The following is a 14,514-nucleotide window of genomic DNA, read 5'->3' as shown; positions in this document are numbered from 1 at the left end:
ACCATCTTAAAATAGTACATTGAACGCTCCCTTATTCAAATTTTCATGCTGGTGACGTCATATTTTGTGATATGATTGTTGATATGATGTTCTTTCCAATTCTCTACTAGTTGCTGACGATTGCCCCTGACGAGTGTCAGCCAAAAATAGTCGGGATCATTTCAATATGAATATGCTATTCAACTGTATACTGAAGTTCTGTACCTCCAAAAAGCTCTTCAATTACAATTATAATAATCATAGGCACCTGAACTGCTGATAATCCTTTGCCCGCTGCAGCCTTTCCTTACGTTGCTTCGCCAAATCCTTTAACTGATCCCAGTTTTCGATCAAGTCCTCGACACGCTTCTCAATCTCTTCACGCTGATCTTTCGCGTCCTCCGCCAACTTCTCTCCTAGATCCTGCGGATGAATACAAAACACATGGTAATGAAAAACAACTTCGGCCTTGCAGGGAGGAAATCAACCTCCTCACAGACTCCCGAGTACCCAAAGCGGTCAATGTATGCAAACATGAAGTAGGTAAGATCCAGATGTGGCCAGTAACGAAGTACTTCTACATCTTCAGAGTACTTAAGTATACTTATGCTTATAAACTATGTCAACTTGTCACCTTTGAAAACAAGACTACTTGCTTTGAACACTTTAGACTTTGTATTGTAAAATTTAGATTTTGGATACGTTTGTGTTGCTTTTACGAATAAACTAAATAGCTCCTGCATCATCGGACGTTGGTAATTAATTTTCCTAACTGCGAACTTCGAAATTCTGATGAAATTTTCAGAAAAGGCAGCTCTGCACCGCAAGCATGTCTCGGCGGGCAATATCTAATTACGAATTCGAGAAGCTTGGGATCTGATCTTTCTATAACAATGAAGCAAAGGCGATTTTCGGAATGTGAACTTAACATCAATTTTTAAATGTTTGTAAAATTACCTGAGCGCATAGCATGTTCCTATGAAATTGCCATACCTTCAATCGTTCCACGTTGGGCTCATGCGAAACGATCTCCCCTTCGATACGCTTGTGCCGCTTCACCAGGTTGCTGACGCTGATGACGTCGCGGCCGCAGTCTTCGCTGCCCGCTTGCAGTCTCTTTTCGCTGGAAAGATGAGTTTTAAAACCGTATGCCTGCACACTATACAAACACAATAACATTTAACACTTTCAAATACAAAGCCTAGTTCAGATTTGAGTACTGTCATGGCTTCATTGGATAGCCGAGTTGAAAACCTTCAAATCATTCGTTTCTCGAAGTAAATCAAGACCGACTTTTCAAATCGATTTTATGACAAATCTGCTACATCGTTGACTATGGGCTTGATATCCACGGCATGAAAGAAAGTGCAGCTAGTAGCTAGTACCAGCTAGATTTAGTATTTTATAAAGAATTAGGCTTCGATTTGGATCAAACTCGGATAGATTTTAACAGTCATAACCGAAACCGGAAGTGGATCCATGGTATTAAACTCTGCACATCATTTGAAACTGACACTCGATTTAAAGCAGACGTTATCGCCTAATCCCTTGTGTAAAAGATGAAAACTTACTTGATCCACGCCTGTTCGTCTGCAACGTCTTTGTAAAACTGGTGAACTTGCAGGGATTCCTGTAGTTTCGCGCGACGTTTGCGAGCCATTTCCTTGATCTTTGCAAATCTGTGAAATGTAAAATCCGATAAGACACCGTGCTGGTTAGCGGAGCGAAGACCCCCAAGTTTCAAATTTGCCTGTTGTGAAATTGGATGTTTCGTGATACAGGTGGAGCGCATGAGTGCATAATTCGATGTGTGATCATGACAGGTCAATTGTCAACCGAGGTGACAGTCCAATTGAGGTACAAAATTGTGATTTCGGCAGGGTTGTAACCAAGTCACAAGTCAATCTCACTTTTATTGTTTTGATTCGAGTTAAGTCGAGTCATTTTCAATTAACCACCGAGTCAAGTCCGAGTCCAAATCAGTGAGTAGAGGGTCGAGTCCGAGTCATAGTGTTTTGACTCGAGTCCGAGTCCAAGTCATTATGTTCACTGTTCAGTTTTCAGTTCAATCCAGTTCAACCCACTCTTTTCAACTCTGCTCGAGTGATTTAGAATGGCTCGCAGTCATAATATCGTAGTTTTCCTCAGTTTTAACAGTTTCGGGCTCCATTCCCAAGTATCAGGACTGATAGACGAAATACCAATATTGTGATAACTTTACCGTTTTTCGAAGTTACAATGAAATGTCTGTCTTGGCCGTCCTAGTCTAAAGTCATGCACAATGACTCGAGTATAAGTCGAGTCACTATAAAAATTGACTTGAGACGAGTCATCTCACGCATTTGAAAAATTGACTCGAGTCAAGTCGCGTCACCAATAAATCGCGACTCTAGTCGAGTCATGACTAGAGTCATTACCAGCCTGGATTTCGGCGATGACACATTAAAAAGTGCCTACTTTATAGCTTCTAGTGACAGAATTGTGGAAACGTGGAACGTGAAAAGTGGCTGTTTTGATGACTTTAGTGACATCAAGTTATTTCGAGCGACATAATTTAGTTGAATCAATCAAGTTTAAGTGTTAGCCTTAAGCCTTATGATCAGCAATGGCACTCAAGTGATCTATCATTCAAACAAATTTGATCGTGTTTGACAGAACTTTATTGATAATTTGTATTACTCAGATGAGTTGAGCTAATACCCAAAATCATGAATATATTATATTCCCAGTCAGACCGTAAGCTCCCAAAGCAAACCAGCACAACATATCCCACAAACCTGTCGTTGATTTCATTTTTCTTGGCCTCCACGTGAGCAGGGTCGAGGGCGTCGGACTTTTTGGCGTTTGCAAGCAAAAGTTCAGCTTGAGAGGTCAGTTCTTTCACCCTGTCTTCGTTAGCGGCTACATCAGACTCGACGTGACGCTGATTGGCGAGCAAGTTATTCACCGACGGCACGTCTCGGCCAACGTCTTCCGAAGCCAAAATGGTCTCAACCTGCACACAAAACCCGGAAATTGTCCTGTGGCTATATCCAGACTTCGTCAACTAGATATGTCTAGTTGTCCAATTAGACTAGATAAATCAAAATGCCGGTGGTCTAATTCTAATCTGATTTGTGAAATGTTTCTTTGCTCTAATTTTAATTTTAATCTAATTTCTGGTTTTCTTGAAATGCCGTAGGAGACAATGCAGCGTGAAACGAGTCAAGCTTGCTGTACCGGTACAGCCATTTGCTATTCTCATACTTACGAGAGAGAACTCTGAGTTGATATGAGCTGAACTTCAATCAATGTCCAAGTTTTTACGAATTCAGTAATGATAACTAATTTTGAAAAATCGGTGCAGCTTTAATTCTAATTCTAATCTAATTTGGAAAAAGCTGTGTAGCTATAATTCTAATTCTATGCTAATTAGGCAAAAACTGTGTAGCTATATTTTCTTAATTTAGTCTAATTTGGCAAAAACTGTGTAGCTATAAGTTTAATTCTAGTCTAATTTGGCAAAAACTGTGGAGTTACAATTCTAATTTTAATCTACATTGGAAAACACTGTGCAGTTATAATTCTAATTCTAGTCTAATTTGGAAAACACTGTATAGCTATAATTTCTAATTCTAGTCTAATTTGTAAAAAACTGTGTAGTTATAATTCTAATTCTAATCTACTTCCGAAAACACTGTCTAGTTATAATTCTAATTCTAGTATAAATTGGAAAAAACTGTGTCGCTATAATCCTAATTCAATGCTAATTAGGCAAACACTGTGAAGCTATAATTCAAATTCTAATCTACTTTGGAAAATCTTAATATTTTGTAGTCTAAGTCCAACCAGCGCAAGCAAAGCATATGTCAGTAAGCCAATCACCATCAAAACCCACCTCAGACATCCAAAACTCTAAATCCTTAACGGCGGTGATAAAATTCTGCTGCTGATTCGCCTCCTTCAGCTTCAGCGCCTTCTCGGCCGATTTCTCCCTCAAATCGGTCCACTGGTCGGCCAGCGATTCGATCCGTGCCTGTAACGTCACAACATTAAGCCAGCTTCGGAGAAGAACATTCGCCACACTCACTTTCACGGCGTCCTCAGAGCCAGCGCATTGACGGGCGTCGATAAGTTGTCGGCCGTTGTTGATCACCGAACCGACTCGGTCTTCGTTGGCGTCAAGCTCGGCTTCAAAAGCTTGATGTTTCTGATGTTTGCTCTGTGCGGGACAGGTCAGCGTAGTGTAAATGAGACGAAAAGGCAGACACTGCAGCAATAGCTTGATATCCTAATTACATTGCTTTGGCTTAAACAAGGGGATGGTGCATGATAGTACTTTCGCCATAAATGTTACTACTACAGCAAATTTCTACATATGTTAGCTGAGTTATCATGATGACATTTGTCTCCAAGAAATATCAGAATTGGACAGCTTTATCAAGCTTTCCATACGAAACTATAGAGTGGTATATTCATATTGAAATAAGCCCGAATATTTTCGGTTGATAGTAGAGAATTGGAATAACATCAAGTGTATGTTGCATATCCGGGTTTATTTCAATATGAATATACTATTCAATTGTATATTGCAGTTATGAACTTCCAAGAAGCTCCACAACTATTCCAAGCGATAGGATCATCGGTAGCATATTGTCAAGTTGTGATACTGGCGGGAGTTCGATTCTCGCTGAAAAGTTGTCTTTCTCTAACTACAATATGCATCTGTGAGACTGGAAGTGCCAATTTCTTACTCGTTTGAGTTTGATGGTAAATAAATTACAAATATCTTTCGAAACATGTCAAATATTTTGTTATCGGCTGAAAATTCTGATAACAGTCAGGCTCTAGTTGTATTAATTAGACGGACAATACACCGCATATTGATATCGAATGAGTTACCACAATATCCAGCACAAGCTACATTTCAAATTGCTTCGTGACATCAGGTATCATACCTAGTGAGTAATTATAGGACTACATTGTGCATGCAATGCTAAGTGTGAAAATGGCATCGAGAACAATTCGTATTTGCACATATACTCCTGTATGCAGCAGTGTCACAATCAAGCTCCTCCGAGCAACAAGTCTTGTCCGGCAAATTGAATGAGTAACATGCAAAAATTGTTGGGCCAAAGCAAGTAAAACTACTTGAAAAACTGAGGTTTGAATAGGACACTACACAAGCAAAATCTGTCTGCTGTCAAAAATATTATACAGGTTCACTTCTAAATATGAACTTGGCTAATTCATATCACTCCGTCAGCATACATCGTGCAGTCTTCGATGTGTCCATAAAAGTTATCGCTTCAATGGCTTAAGGTACTATCAGATTCATATGTGCTCATATGTGAATCACCAAGCAAGTAGTAATGAAGGAGCATGCTCCACCAGAAAAATATGCGAAAATAAGAGGCCACCAGCAAAAGCTCAAAAAACTGAGCATAGAACAGTAGCACTTGTTTTTTAAAGGTACAGTTATCGTAGCTTTTTGTCACACCACATAAATATGCAGATAAAATCAGAGGTGGTCCGTAATGAAGTATTTCTACTTTTTACGCCTATTTGTACAACTTACTTCAATCAAGTGATTATATTTTAGGATCATTTCCACCTCTAAATTATGCAGTTATGTCTGGAAAATGTTAACACCACTTTTTCGAGTGAAATTGTGGACGAAATAGCCGCTGTATCACGATCTTATCAGCAATTTCGCGTTAGTCGCAAAGATGCCTCAACTGATTTCAAAAGCAGCGACCCTCGATTAAGCACTTGGAAATATGCTCCAACAATATCAAATCTATCTTTATCTCCCTATGTGCACTTGAAGTAGTTTTGACAAAAGTTCCAAATAATTACTCCAAGTACTTGAGCAAGAATCAATTCTAGATTAATTAGCGAGATGACGCACTACCATCGTTAATGACGAATTGAAAGTGCGATTCATATAACGCAATGCCATACCACCAGATATATCTTACCCATTCTGCGGTGGAATTCTGTCAAATTCGCAGCAAGGTTTACGGGCTACAGTTCAAGAATGAAAATTCAGTTAACCGCAACTTGACACCGGGCCTACCTGGATGTTGGTCGGGTCCTTGTAGCTGTCGTCGGTGGCGGTCTGCATTTTTTCGGCCATCCACGCCTCCAGTTCGTCGGCGTCCCGGCTGAATTGCTGCAGGGTCTGGGTCTCGCCTAGTTTCGAGCGTTTGTCGATGAGGGCCGCCTTCAGTTTCTGCCACCTGGTACAAAACCGGCACATTAGTTTTGGCAGGTCTTTGAAATATCTACATCTACGTGTAATTGCACGGAAATTTATGCCATTAATTCTGCTCAAGTAATAATTCTGACCACTTCTGTGCAAGTACCTGTCGCGAACTTCATCGGCTTTGGCTTCGATAGCGTCTGCAGCGTAATGAGGCGGGTCCTGCTCGCAAAGCTTTTCGGCCGAAGACTGCAGGGCCTGCATCTTGTCCTCCCGCAGTCCGATGGCGCGGTCGAAGTCTTCATGTTTCTTGATCAGTGACTCCACGGAATCGAGGGTGTCTCCTAAAAACACAAACAGTTTTGGGTGGGTATATCTCGTTTGTTGTGCTTGAAATTTGCACACGGCATAGATGGAGCAGTTATTAGTCATCCTGTATGCTATTTTGGGTGGAGGATCGCGATTTTGGGGGGATTTTGCTCCGAAGAAGTGGGTAGGACACATCAGAACAATTTGACTGGGGCGCACGGGTTCATTGATATGCCAAGACAGATCCTACAAAATATATAAAAATCAACGGAAGAGTGCGCAGAAGCAAGATCGTCGCCAACAAGGTTATTTGTGGAGCAACGAAGTGGCAGTGATCTACATGCAAGTTTCATTACGATTACAGACTTCGGGATGTAAACAAAAACTGGTCTTGGACACCTGCTGATGAATCCTTTTCTTCGACAGTTCTCAGTTTCTCACTACTGATGCGGTGTTAAATTTCACTGTCCCATTTCCCCCGTCACTTGTCCCATTGTGCCCCGCCTGTGGAGCACAATGGGTCAAAAATGGTACGTTTTTTCAAACTCTTTATTGATTTATGAGGACCATGGGAATGTGAGTTCATCACTACTTGGTGAATATTTTAATGGGTCGGGTTTCCAGTACTGCTAGTTTGCATGTAGGACTCGAATCACTAATTTCTTACTCAGTTAAAGCTTTATTGTAAAGTAACAAAGTTAATATGGGTGCGTTTTTCAAATTGCCGCCTCTAAGATAAGATTAATTAATTCTGCCCGGTTAGAGTCAAGAACTTCGCGCACCTGCTTGGTCGCTGGCGAGGGAGTCCTCGCGGGCCTGCATCCAATTCTCGGCGTTATCGCAATCACGCAGGAACGAATGATACTGCGAGCACTGCTCGAGCAAGATACGTCTGGCAGCCCATGCCCTGCAGACAGACAGACAAGGTTAACAAAAGAGAGTGTCCACATTTCTGATATCATCGCGACAGCGTAGTGCTGTGTGAGCAGGATTTGCAGTGCACACACTCACTTTTTTCTGTCTGCTCAGCAAAGCCGCGTTGTTGTGATTCACAAAATCGTGCAGCCAAAATACGAAATAGTTACCAAGCAAAGACCGCTGAGCTGCCGACTGTCTCATGCAAGAATTATGCTACTATCTTATTAATAGGTCGATTATTTTTTTACCTAAAAAACGGACGATTTTGCACTGAAAAATCAAAATTTTTACATTTTTTGACATTGAAAAAATTTTACTAAATTTTGATTTCAAGTGTTGAAATTAGCCATTGTTACTCACAACGCCATAATTTCAGTACATTTCCTGGTTGAAATTGTCTGTCCTATTGGAATAGCTTGGCAATAATAGAGAAGAAACGTCGACATTGTAAACAATTTCGACAAAATGTTTGGCTTTTTTTCGCAGTGTCAAAAAATAATCGCCCTACTTAATGTCAATGAGCACTAAAACATCACATTCAACGGACAATATCATCAGCAAGGAGATTTGTTCTTACCAAAAAACGGAAGATTTTGAACTAAACAATCAAGGTTTTGAAAAAAACTTAATTTTAACGAAATTTTACCCTCATGTATGTAAATTAGGTGTTTTCGCACGTGGTGTAAGAACTGTCCTAGAGTGCAAATATCTACGATGCAACAACAATTTTTGTACTTGTTGAAGAAATCACCCTAATCGTCAGCTTTCTGGAGTGTATGAAACGAAATACACTTGGTTTACAGGCTATTGAAGTCGATGCGACTAGTTGATTGTGACAAAAGAATGAGCCCATGCTCACTTTTCAAGTTCTTCGCGTTCTCTGAAGGTCTCCTGCAGCGCTGCGTCAACATCGCTAGCCGCGTAATGATCGGCTTGCGCCAATGCGTCCGCTTGTTTCTCCAAAGCGCTGAACGCCGGCGCCCGAGCGTCGATCTCCGAACGGTGTTCCTACGAAAAAACATGGCACCCACTTTATGATATCATCATTCATTCTATCCTTGCAAATTCAGTCAGAAGAGGAGTTTGCAGATGAAATGTTGTCACTAAAACTATTGCACTCCGCAGATTATGCGACCAGCAGTAGGTCTGGCACAGTTTCATAATAATAATGACTCAAGTCGAGTCGAGTCAACAAAAATTGCGACTTGAGTCGAGTCATAACAATCGTGTCATCAATTATCGCCCAAACTCACTTGATGCCTCTCCAGTAACGCCTCGGCGCCAGCCATATCATCAGCAACCTCATCGGAAGAAACAAGTGTGTACATGTGCCTCATCCATCTCTGAATCTCCCTCCTGTCCGCCATGAACCTCTGCAGCTCGTATGAGTCTGCTAGCGCTTTCTTCCTACATGCAGACTTGTTGTCAAGTTCGCGCCAAGCCTCGTTGATTTCCTCGCGCTTGTGCTGTATCGCGTCCTCCTGTTCGGGGTGTTTTTCGGCCAGGCGGGAGGCATCCGCGTCCAGAGTGCGTACGTGGTCGCCCAGGGCGGTGAGGTCCCGCTCGAGAGCGTCGTGTTTTCGCTGCAGGGCCTGGACAGTGGGCAGGTCCGTGCCGAGGTTGTCGGTGTCCAGCGCTTGGCTCTTCTCGTCGATCCATTCCTTGGTTTCGTCGGCGTCTCTGTGAAATTGGTTTGAAAAATTATATAAGTTGAATAATTTGCCAGAAAAGACATTGGGTTAGTTCACATTGCAGGATGAAGCATAAAATATTATTCTCCACGATTCAAACCATTTTCTTTTTTATACGAAATTCAGAAAAAAACTTGGAAATAGTTAAAAATACGTTGAATAGAATGATAGTGTCCCTGATTCAAGCTGTTTTTGGTCTTTGCAATGGCGTGAAATTTAGTAAAATAATCTTTAAAAGTAATAAAATACGTTCCCTGGGAAATCCGCAAGTGGGGGCCATAACGCAGTGAGGAGAATAGAAAATTATTCACCCCAATTCGAGCTGGTTTTTGCCATCGAAATGGTGCGAAAATTCAAGGATCTATGAAATTGATATAATACATTGAATAATTCCCATGGAAAGTTGCAAGTAGGGGCATAGGGGAGCATATAATATTATCATACTCAATTCAAGCCGGTTTCGACTTTGCAATCGAGTGAAATTGATAAAAAATAAACATTATCGGTTGAATGTTTTCTCGGAAAAGCCATGAGTGAGGGCCACGGGTTCATCTCGCCGGGCACAGCCGGCACAATTCAAGCTGTTTTCGTCTTTTCAATAGCGAGGAATTAAGAAAAAACTTCTTAATTAAATAAAACATGTCCAATAACTCCGCTCCGATAAGCCTCAAGTCGGGCCCAGGGTTTCACCCTGCATGGCAAGGTGGAGCGAAATTAAGAAAAAAAATTATAAAAATCAAACGTTACTAGTGATGCCGTCAATCCTTGTTATGCGTACCTGAAGTAGCGTTGCACTTGATGCGCCGATCCCAAACTCTCATTCCTCTCTGTCACCATATTGTGCAGAGATTCCCATTGTTGGTTAAGATCCTGAGATCAAGGCAACATCGTCATATATCAAGTGACGAGCAAGCCCAAACAGGACCGATTGACTTTACAACAACTACCAAGTAATACCGATAACTATACACCAAGTACCTTCATGAAAATGAACCGTTGCGTGTAGACAACAGTGGTTTTTTTCACAGTCTTTAGCAGCATGAAAACAACGTATTAAATAAAGTTAGACATGGATTGAAGTACTCCAAATTATCTGAGGTGCCAGACGCACCACACATAATTTATAATCATAAGCAAAAGACATTCAGCACATGTAAATACTACAATACGATAATTTGCTTGTCTATTGGAATTAGCGATGGAGAATCATCCATTTTAACGGCGTTTTCGCTTTGATGGTCGTGGTGACACACTCTGACACTTGGAGTATGATTGGCAATACTTCAGTTTCAATCTGTCTTCTATAATAATCAGAAAATAGCAACAAATGCAACAAGACAGACAGGCCCTACTTTTCGACTGCATATTTACACGGGCAATCCAACCAGATAACCTTATTAGCAGATGTTGTATGTAACTATGTAGGCTACTTCTATTCATGCTTGCCGATTACTACCACACTTCCACTTCTGAATTTTCCGACCTACCCGCTGACTTTTTGCCCCTTAGATTTTGTACAAGTACAAAGCAGTGTTTGGAATTTAGATTTTCATTACTTTAATTAGTGAAATTTTCATAAAAAACAGGCAATGTAACACGTTTACAATGTCAACACAAAATAAATTTGGGAATTCCACCAATTTTTGGCACCATTGCTCATTCTACTTCAGTCGAAAACATGTGTCTTCAAATTCCAAAGGCAGTCCCCAGAGAATGACCACTGTTAAAATATTCTGTATCCACAAGACTTGAACAACAGGACTGGGAGATTTCTACTTCTACTCGTAATCGAGTAGAAATTTATGGCATTGCTACTGCTTCAACTTCTACTTGAGTGTCATCGATGACTAACTTTGATTAGCTCTCTTGATCGGCTGTAACGCAAACCTTACAGGCAAATTCACGAAGAATTCAGGCAATCGTTAGGTTATAGAAAGTGTAATTTGACAAAGTTTGATATCTAATATTGGCCAACCAAGCAACGCAACGCAAATACACCTCTCGTATATTCTCAACAATCAGCATACCTTGCAAGTTGTAACATTGGTTGAAATATTTTAGCAGACGGTAGCAAAGCAAACGAAACACATTTAAAATTTGCAGTGTAGAGAATTGAATGTGCTATGCTGGAAACAGGCAGTGATTTCATTCTACAGTCATCAAGATATTCGTAGCTAGCCAAACTTCATTGCTGTGGAAACAGGCATATTATCATCGCAAAAATATGTGAAAAAAGTGATCGTAAACGTCACAGGATATTAATCCATCTTGATGGGTTCATAACTCTATATCCCCCACTCAAAGTATAAGGTTACGCGCGATGATTGGTCAAGGTGTCCCAAGTCTTCAATCAAGTGGCGTTATCTGTTGCATTATAATGCGAAAACACGTTGTCAGTTGTCAATTTGTTGAATGAAACAGCAGCCTGCTGATAACAATACTGCCACTGTAATAGGCAGAATTATCATCATCGCCAAATGAAAGTCGTGTTCAATTTGTACGGAACAGCTTAGAAACGGATTATAGAAAATTGATATCGCTCTGAAATGGCGGGTACATAATTCGTTGATTGTTTAGTGAAACCATTACCTGGGAGACAATCGGCACGATCATTATCGGAAATATTTGCGCGTAGGAATGGTACGCAGTTTTTATAGATACCTAGTTATCTATAGTTTGTTCCGGATTGTTAAAACATGAGATTAAAACAATAACTTTATGCGCTGATATCAACCGATTTCCTTAATCCTGGGTTGATAAATCCTGAGGAACGCTATAATCGACTTTATGGCTAATCCAACTTTATTATCTTCACCCTTACATATCAATTCAATACGATACAATAATGTTAACAGGCTAGTGGTTGGTGCTGTCATGTCTAAAATTAGTTGCACTGATCTTCGAGTAATCCATTGATTCGTAGTAACCGGACCGCAAACAATGTGTACAATCGTACACTGACGACAAAGCAATTAGTAAAAATAGCAGAGACAGTTAACTTCAGATCAACATGCATTCAAAAGACTTGTGCAGCTACAGTTGTAAGGTAATATAGTTAGTAAGCAACATTTGCCGTGCATCATAATAATTGAACGGGTGACATTTGAGGACGGTGTCGCGTCCTTCACGTGGGGGATACAATCATACGCAAGCGCACAAGTCTACAAACCTGCAGACGCGTTGTGGTCGCGAGTAGGCCCTTCAAAATCGATTCGATATTACGGCAACAACTTCAAAAAGACGGTTGCCCGACATTTGAGCATTCGACACAATGATTAACAGCAGTTGAAATTGCGACATTTGAGCATGTGACTTTATTGCCACAAAACTAATGCTAAGATAGACACTTAATATAACACAGGGGTGTCTTAAACCTTAGTTTCAAGGTGTCCATGACATTGATGTCGAAACTACATTGTCCTCTTTTCGATGATCTAGAATCTAGAACAATTTCGTCAAGTTGAGATTTGGCAAATAAATTCGGAGCGAGAGACATAATGGTCTTACTATCGAAGGCAAATAATTAGAACCAACTGATGATACCTAATTTACTCAATTCATATCAGAATATCACAAAAAGTTAGTACTACTAAGTTTTCAGTTGATTTGTCTTGACTAAAGTAAAACGTGTACAGCACCGTATGATTCAAAGTATGTGAAACTTTGAAGAGCAAAATACGTCCACAACACACACAAGTCCGTAATACAAATACAAAACCTACCTCGACTTTTTTGGCCACAATCTTATCGTCATCATCGTCGTCGGAGCTGTCCGAAGACGAGGACGATGAAGAAGACGAGTCGCGGTCCAGCGCTTTTGCCTCCGCATTCAATTCCTCCATTCTCTTCTCCTTCGCTTTTAATTCCTGGGATCGCAAAATATAGGCGATTAAATCGCAGGCAACGGAGGGAATTACTTTCTCACAGGCACGATAATGGCAAATGTCTGTACACCAATCCTGGCTCGTTTCACACTATACGGCTTTCTTGTTGCATTGTCAGGAAAACCAGAATTTAGATCAGAATTAAAATGAGGGTATAGAAGCATTTCACAAATTATAGTAGGTTAGAATTAGAATACCACTACAAAAGCCAAAAGGCTACACCAGCGTTACCTTTTGGAATTCATCCAGTTTTTTCTGCTGCTTCTCCACGGCTGCGAGACCTTCATCGTCGTCGCTGTCTCTCCCTTCGTTTTCTCTCTCCTGTTCGGCGGCCTCGGCGCGTTTCTCGTCCATCCATTTCTGCAAATCGTCGCACTCTCTCGACAGAGCGTGACGACGGCGCGACTTCTCCAGCGCGTCCAGACGTTTCTTGGAGTCGATTTTCAAACGCTCGTACCTGAAAAGAACGGTGTTAGTGTTCACTACCGATATGAATTGAATTGTGGAGTTTTAGGTGAAACTTTTCATTACAATATGTTCCCAGCTTCCCAGCTCAATTGCAAAAATCATATCAGATATTATTACTTTATTCCCATTATGAAGTTGGCAACATCCTATCCTCTGCCGTCAGAAAGAACATATCCACATTCTACACACTTGGAATGTTTCATTGGTGTCGTGCAGTGATTCGGCTATAGTCAAACTTGTCCTGTTGTACCGTAACTGTGCGTTCTTACAAGCCGTTCGTAAGCCTATATACTTGTCATTGTTATGGTTGTGCAAAATCATTTATATGTTGGTTGAGTATTCGATTACCCTCAATATGACACCGTAAGAGTATGGATACAATGTCGAGTTTAAATAGGTACCTTTTCATGAGATTATCAAGAAAATAATGCAAGTTCTACGTCACATTATAAAGATAATTTGGTATTCTACCGACCTTACCCTTTTCATTGCACATTGAGACAATGATACAGGTTGATTATGACTTCACAGAAATGTCATTTCCACCGATCTGGTTAGCTTGCCTTACATGTTTTGGATGTGATAATACGATGTAATAATGTCGTAAATCGTAAACAAGCTGATTTCGGGAAAACAACTTACTGGTCTTCGATTTGTTCCTGTCTCTTTTTAAGCGTAGCCGGGTGCCCGCTTTCTTTGACACCATCAACCTCTTCTGCAGGCCGAGATTTCGCTTCGTCATCGTCGCTGCCACTGCTGCTGCTGCTGCTACTGCTTTCCGAGCTGCCAGACGATTGCTTCTCGTCGGAGACGGCTTTCAAAACGGACGCCGGCACAAAACCTTGCCGGTCCGCAGCCTCTACTTTCCACCAGTCCTGTGCGTAGAGAATAATATTTATCGATAAGAAAAAGGCAAGGGTTGATCCTTCATGTCAATTTCTTGAGACGTCAGTGCAGCATGCTAAACAATTGAATTTCCGAAACAGGGCCGGGAACAAAATTTAACTGCTACCAAGTCGCTGTCAAGAACGATCGATATCAACCGCCGCAATGTATTTAATAATTATTGTTTTTGTAATTA

At 40.8% G+C, this 14,514-nt stretch overlaps 1 protein-coding gene across 7 annotated transcripts in view; it reads right to left on the bottom strand.

Moving 5' to 3' along the window:
• The window catches only part of LOC145449852 (spectrin alpha chain, non-erythrocytic 1-like), a 51,296-nt gene that overhangs the window by 17,845 nt on the left and 18,937 nt on the right, over window positions 1-14,514 (bottom strand). For 2 of the 7 annotated variants that reach the window (XM_080328282.1, XM_080328285.1), the window contains exons 22-39: window positions 14,076-14,308; window positions 13,197-13,422; window positions 12,804-12,947; window positions 12,251-12,280; window positions 10,060-10,110; window positions 9,860-9,951; window positions 8,644-9,070; window positions 8,250-8,398; window positions 7,255-7,379; window positions 6,327-6,507; window positions 6,038-6,200; window positions 5,940-5,957; window positions 4,049-4,180; window positions 3,857-3,994; window positions 2,757-2,974; window positions 1,551-1,658; window positions 973-1,102; window positions 248-402 (exon numbers count right to left, since the gene is read on the bottom strand). In XM_080328282.1, coding sequence (XP_080184408.1) covers window positions 248-402; window positions 973-1,102; window positions 1,551-1,658; window positions 2,757-2,974; window positions 3,857-3,994; window positions 4,049-4,180; window positions 5,940-5,957; window positions 6,038-6,200; window positions 6,327-6,507; window positions 7,255-7,379; window positions 8,250-8,398; window positions 8,644-9,070; window positions 9,860-9,951; window positions 10,060-10,110; window positions 12,251-12,280; window positions 12,804-12,947; window positions 13,197-13,422; window positions 14,076-14,308 — 2,720 coding nt within the window. The remainder of the gene's footprint in view (window positions 1-247; window positions 403-972; window positions 1,103-1,550; window positions 1,659-2,756; window positions 2,975-3,856; window positions 3,995-4,048; window positions 4,181-5,939; window positions 5,958-6,037; window positions 6,201-6,326; window positions 6,508-7,254; window positions 7,380-8,249; window positions 8,399-8,643; window positions 9,071-9,859; window positions 9,952-10,059; window positions 10,111-12,250; window positions 12,281-12,803; window positions 12,948-13,196; window positions 13,423-14,075; window positions 14,309-14,514) is intronic. The other 5 variants (XM_080328284.1, XM_080328286.1, XM_080328287.1 and 2 more) reach the window with 4 other exon arrangements.

The sequence above is a fragment of the Botryllus schlosseri genome, chromosome 11 (genome assembly GCF_051294905.1).
Source record: "Botryllus schlosseri isolate E-star chromosome 11, Bs_hap1, whole genome shotgun sequence".
In the NCBI taxonomy this organism is placed as follows: Eukaryota; Metazoa; Chordata; class Ascidiacea; order Stolidobranchia; family Styelidae; genus Botryllus; species Botryllus schlosseri.
Note: the sequence above shows the minus strand (reverse complement) of the source record. Positions and strands in the feature narration are given on the sequence as shown.